Source organism: Anser anser (genome assembly GCF_964211835.1).
Source record: "Anser anser genome assembly, chromosome: 2".
Lineage (NCBI taxonomy): Eukaryota > Metazoa > Chordata > Aves > Anseriformes > Anatidae > Anser > Anser anser.
This window is the reverse complement of record NC_139721.1, coordinates 78755519-78761739: the sequence shown is the minus strand read 5'-3', so window position 1 is coordinate 78761739 and position 6221 is coordinate 78755519. Positions and strand designations below refer to the sequence as shown.

Sequence of the window (6221 nt, the reverse complement as noted above, 5' to 3'; positions counted from 1 at the left end):
CCTCCAGGCTGAACAACCCCAGCTCCCTCAGCCGCTCCTCGTAAGACTTGTTCTCCAGACCCCTCACCAGCTTGGTCGCCCTTCTCTGGACACGCTCAAGCACCTCCATGTCCTTCTTGTAGCGAGGGGCCCAAAACTGAACACAGTACTCGAGGTGCGGCCTCACCAGAGCTGAGTACAGGGGGACAATCACTTCCCTAGACCTGCTGGCCACACTGCTTCTTATACAAGCCAGGATGCCGTTGGCCTTCTTGGCCACCTGAGCACACTGCTGGCTCATATTCAGCCGACTATCAACCAATACTCCCAGGTCCTTCTCGGCCAGGCAGCTTTCCAGCCACTCATCTCCCAGCCTGTAGCGCTGCTCGGGGTTGTTGTGCCCCAAGGGCAGGACCCGGCACCTGGTCTTGTTGAACTTCATCCAGCTGGCCTCAGCCCATCAGTCCAGCCTATCCAGATCCTCCTGCAGAGCCTTCCTGCCCTCGAGCAGATCGACACACGCACCTAACTTGGTGTAATCTGCAAACTTACTGAGGGTGCACTCGATCCCCTCATCCAGGTCATCAATAAAGATATTAAAGAGGACCGGCCCCAGCACTGAGCCCTGGGGGACTCCACTAGTGACCGGCCTCCAACTGGATTTGGCTCCATTCACCACAACTCTTTGGGCCTGGCCATCCAGCCAGTTTCTAACCCAACAAAGCGTACGCCAGTCCAAGCCATGAGCAGCCAGTTTCTTGAGGAGAATGTTGTGGGAAACGGTGTCAAAAGCCTCACTGAAATCAAAGTAGACCACATCCACAGCCTTTCTCTCATCCACTAAGCGTGTCACTTTGTCATAGAAGGAGATGAGGTTCATCAAGCAGGACCTGCCTTTCACAAACCCATGCTGACTGGGCCTGATCGCCTGGTTGCCCTGCAAGTGCCGCGTGATGACACTCAAGATAATCTGCTCCATGAGCTTCCCTGGCACTGAGGTCAAGCTAACAGGCCTGTAGTTCCCCAGATCAACCCTCCGGCCCTTCTTGTAGATGGGCGTCACATTTGCTTGCCGCCAGTCGACTGGGACCTCCCCTGATAGCCAGGACTGCCGATAAATAATGGAAAGCGGCTTGGCCAGCTCCTCCGCCAGTTCTCTCAGTACCCTCGGGTGGATCCCATCCGGCCCCATCGACTTGCATACATCCAAGTGTTGTAGCAGGTCACCAACCATTTCCTTGTGGATAGCGAGGGCCACATCCTGCTCCCCATCCCCTTCCACCAGCTCAGGGTACCAGGTATCCAGAGAACAACCAGTCCTGCCGCTAAAAACTGAGGCAAAGAAAGCATTGAGCACCTCAGCCTTTTCCTCATCTTTTGTAACTAAGTTTCCCCCTGCATCCAGTAAAGGATGGAGATTCTCCTTAGTCCTCCTTTTTGTGTTGATGTATTTGTAAAAACGTTTTTTGTTATCTTTAACGGCAGTAGCCAGATTGAGCTCCAGATGAGCTTTGGCCTTTCTAATTTTGTCCCTGCACAGTCTCGGAACATCCTTATAGTCCTCCTGAGTGGCCCGCCCTCTTTTCCGAAGATTATAAACCCTCTTTTTTCTCCTAGGCTCGAGCCACAACTCTCTGTTCAGCCAGGCCTGTTTTACAGCAGTCACCATTTCAGTAGAAGCAAAATTAAACTGGAATCACAGCAAGAGCCAACTTATTTGTCAGCTTTAGAACTACTAAGCACAAGCAACAGTGGAAGTGGCCACCAAAGTGGAAACTTCAGAAGAAATTAGTACACAGACTGTCATCCACCCAGACACTAGAGAGTTCATGTATTTGTTGTCAGTGCATGCTAAAACCCCTATGTCTCTGTCATCAGTTCACGAAGAGTAACGACCAGCAGCTCCCATATTACTCCATGAAACAAATTGCAGACCACATCTAAAGAGTTCATTTGTGCTTGTAACGTTGGTTTTGCTGCACTGCTACATCCATTCCCTACCCGCCATTTGCTTTTTGAAGTCTCACATACCCATATAGTCTTTATTTATACAATATTTTATTTTTTCCTTAGAAGATCCTTGCCTTATTTGGTACACAGAATGAATGGTGAGCGTTTAATAGGCATAGACTGAGTACTTCATTTTCTCTTTATTAATGAAAGCAAGCCTGGACCTTATGTTCTGAAGTAACAGCAACAACAGAAGACGTAGAAGCATCTCAGTACAGTAGGCACAGAGAGCAGCCAAAGATATTTAAATTGGGTTGTGGGAGATAGAAGTTCACTTCAGCTTTGACACTGGCAAGTCTAAATCCAAACTAGTGCTCGGAGTTCAGGTCACACTGTGGACAGTATCACAGAACCACAAAAGCGAGAGCTAGAGAAAGTCTTTCAGTACACTGCTTACAGAACTCAATGACAGAAGAAAATTCAGCTCCCCAGGAAGAAAACATGAAGTATTACAAACTCTTACATAACGTGGAAAACCACATAATAGGATCCAATGGCTGGAAGCTGCAGCCAGGCACAAAGAAATTAGAATTAATATATATTTAATAAACAGGATGATTAACTACTGGAATAAACTACCTAGGGAGTTTGTGGATCTTCTTGATATCTTTGAATTAGGGCTGGACTTGTTTCTTAAGATACATATGGCCAAAAATACAGCTATAGGCCTCAATACAAAGTTAACTGGGTGAAGTATAAGAGAGAAGGTTTACAAGAGGTCCAAAGAAATTATTTATCACTCTCCCCAGCCTTCAAATTTAAGGAAATTTTGAGACACAGGAGAGGGACCGTCTCACTGGGAAGGCCATTTCATCACATACAGTGATTTTTACAGAGCAGCCAACACGCTGAAACCCTTAAATGCAGAGGATTACAATCCATGTAGTTCAGAGCAAGTCAGTCAGTTAACATACCATGTCTCCATGGGTAGGGTACAAGCAGCTAAGAACTCTCGGGAATTTTCACTGCTTCCAAAACAGCTGCTAACCACCGCCAATGAATAGTACGGGATGACAGACTCAGAGAAGAGTTCCTCAATGTGCCAGTTTCCCAAGGAGAGGCAATACTTGAGCACCTGGCCTCTGACTGATCAAGTGGCTTTAAATAAACTACTTTACTTTTCTCTGCATTAGTTTTTTCCATCATTGTACTACAACAAATGAAGACCTTATAAATTCAAAATACTTTGGCCTTGGAGGCACGTGAAAAATAAAGTAAGAATCTCTGAGACTCTGAAACATACACAGACTTGTACGTGGTCAGAGGTAACTACAGAGAAACAAAGCAGAAAAGATCATCCATTACAAGCAGGGCTGCATATGAGCTCACTGGCACCGTGGAGTGCTTTATTCCCTGGATCCTAATACCTTCTTGGCATTTTTCCCCCTCTGCCCCTTCCCCATCGCAATCTCTACAGAGTACTCCTTGCAACACATCAGGTTTCCCTCCCAGCATACCAGCTGACTGGCACTTATCTGTTCCTCACTGCAAAATGGCATCTAGGGAAAGTGCAACTCTCACACTCTAACCTTAAAACAGCCACTGGGAAGCAGGGAAGGGATAAGTTATGACCAAAACAGGGTCTAAGGCACAGGGTCTAGAGGCTACCTTTCTGCTGGAGGAAGTATTGCCAACAAATGATATGACTTATACTGGGTTTCCCTCCCCTCTCCCGCTCATTTGCAACAATATGTAGGTTATTTCCTTTTATCTCTTTAGCAGTTTCCTCATCTCTGTGGTACTGACACTAACTTCTGCCAGAACTTAGATGTGATCGGATAATAAGCATTAAAGCTTACAGAGCTCAGAGATTCTTGATGAGAGTTGTTTGAGACAAAAATCCACACTAATCACCTTAGCAAGCCAGTAAGTAATACTGCTTAGGTTTTGAACCACGGGTTGCAATTCCTGTGCATCGCACACATATCTCAAGTCAAGAGAGCTAAACGCAGCATTAGAAGGGATATCTGGGTCACTGAGTTCACGAGTTATTAATGCAAAGAGATTCATACCTCTTCCACAAACGTATCAAGAACGATCTTCTAAACGTTACCTTTGCCCCCTGCAAGGGGGAAGCTGTTGCTGCTTTTGTACTGGAGCTATCTCAGGTCTGTGCAACTGAAATGCCCTGAATCTGAATAAAAATCATACCGAGGCTTTGCATAGGTTTATAGGATGCAGATCATATTCAACTTGGAAATTATGAGGCCACCTCACAGCTGAAGCATACTGAGATGTCTGCATTTGGGCACTTCATATTTCTAATGCAGTTCTTCATGAACAAATGAAAGGAATGCAGATGCTGCTTAAGCTGACAGACAACTATCCCTTGCTATCACAACAAATACACAGGCAAACATAAGCGGAACAGCAATTTTTAAATGCACATCTGTCTTAGTTTCTTCATTTAAGGCCAAGGTATCCAGGATCTTTTTGTATTAGTTGTTCTACTAATCAAAAAGCACTGCTTTCTTTACAACATACATCAAATTATTTTGAACTTGGCTACTGCTCTAGCTAGCCAGGCCTCCTGCTATAAGAGAAAAAAAAAAAAAAAAACACTTCTTCTCCGCATACTCCACACTTACACAGCTTCCACAGCTCCACAGCTTACACAGCACAGTGGTTCCACATCCACACAGTCTTCCTTATTTGAAAGCTCAACACAGAATCATAGAAACATTTTCACATCTTTGCTCTGAATTTGGCAATTCACCATCCAAGCCTTACCTCTTTGTGGAGCTGGAGCAGCAAGGTTTTGTCCTGAGGCAAAAACATTGTCTGAGAAGCACAGGTAGCCAAGTGTCAGACCAGGAATGAAAACAGCAGGATATCTGACTTCATAAAAAGTAGCTAAAATGAATCAATCTATGTGTACACAGACTCAAGAACCTAGTCTGCAGCAAGGAGCAAGCCTACAGCAGCTGCTTACCAGACATGGGGGAGAAAGGGTGAAAAACACCTTATTTCCAGGTTAAATACATCAGTGCACAACAAGGGCCAGGTGCTCCCTGAGTGGCTGGGAGCCAGGAACTCAGCACAGTAACACAGCTTTCAGGGCAGGAGCCTCAATAGCCGGGGCCCCACTAACTGGGGCCCCATCCTACAACTGCCCGCCAGAGCGAGGTGGTGGATGGCAGCTGCAAGTCCCTAACAATGTGGAAGAACCAGGGTCAAGCTAGAAACACAAGTCAGCAAATCAGTCTAAAGCTCTGGCCCAGGAAGAGAAGCTACAAGCAGATACAGCCCAGTGACCACGAGGCAGGGCTGGGTCAAACTGAGAAGTTAGTCCACAGCTCGTTGTCCAGACCCCAGCTGGTCACAGACATGGCTGTAGAGCACCTATGAATGCTTCCTGAGGAAGTACAGGAATTGTACATGTATATTGTCTATCCAACCAAGAGTCAGAAGAATACTCTGTCCTTGCAATTTAATAGGGATATTGAAAGAGCTCACTGTTTTGCAGTTCTGTCCCTCACAAGAAGTTTGTGAAAATACCTGCAGGCGGGGAGAAGGCATTTGATTCATGCGACCCTTGTCAATGCTGTTCATTTTCATAAGGAACAAATCCATGCAGCACTATCAGCACAGCCCGATTGCAGGGGCTGTGAGGACTGATCACAGGTGGCAAAATCCCGCTGTGCAGCCGTGATGCTCTCTGGAGCCTTGGATGGATCGGAGAGAAATCCTGCCAGCAGCAGCAACTTAGAAGCTGCTAATTAAACACAAGTTTCTGCATGTAGAGATGAGGAAACACTAAGTGGACCAAAAAGAAGATAGGGCAGTTAAGAGGGAAGGGGAAATCTGTGTTCAGGGAAACATCACCAGCAGAGCAGCGACACCTCTTTTAAATGTTTGGGGTTTTGTGTTTTGTTATTTGTTTTCCATTTTTTTCTTCTCTTTTCTTTTCCATTCAATGGCCAAATGTAATTAGTTTGAGGGAAGTAGTCTGAACCTGAACCATCAGCAGTAACCAGACAAAAACATTTTATAGGAGAAAACAGGAGACCCAATGCCCCAGTTGCTCTCAACTCTTTCACAGGCTGTGTAAGAGTAAGCCTGTATCTGGCTTGCTCAAAACATTTTCTCTCCTTTCAGCCATCAATTTATGAGGAGAACATCTCCGGGAAACTGGTTGAGATGAAAGTTTTACCTTCACAGATACCCATTGTAGCGTCCAAAGCTATTTTACTAGCAAGGCTGGATGTCCTGGTGAACTGTGTAGAGTGAAC

The 6221-nt window shown here is 45.7% G+C and overlaps 1 protein-coding gene across 1 annotated transcript in view; it reads right to left on the bottom strand.

Annotated features, from left to right (window-relative positions):
* The window catches only part of DUSP22 (dual specificity phosphatase 22), a 134514-nt gene extending 129732 nt beyond the window's left edge, over positions 1-4782 (bottom strand). The window contains exon 1 of the mRNA XM_083825326.1: positions 4720-4782. Within this exon, the coding sequence (XP_083681452.1) occupies positions 4720-4767 (48 nt within the window). The 5' untranslated portion in view covers positions 4768-4782. The remainder of the gene's footprint in view (positions 1-4719) is intronic.
* Positions 4783-6221: the final 1439 nt, after the last annotated feature.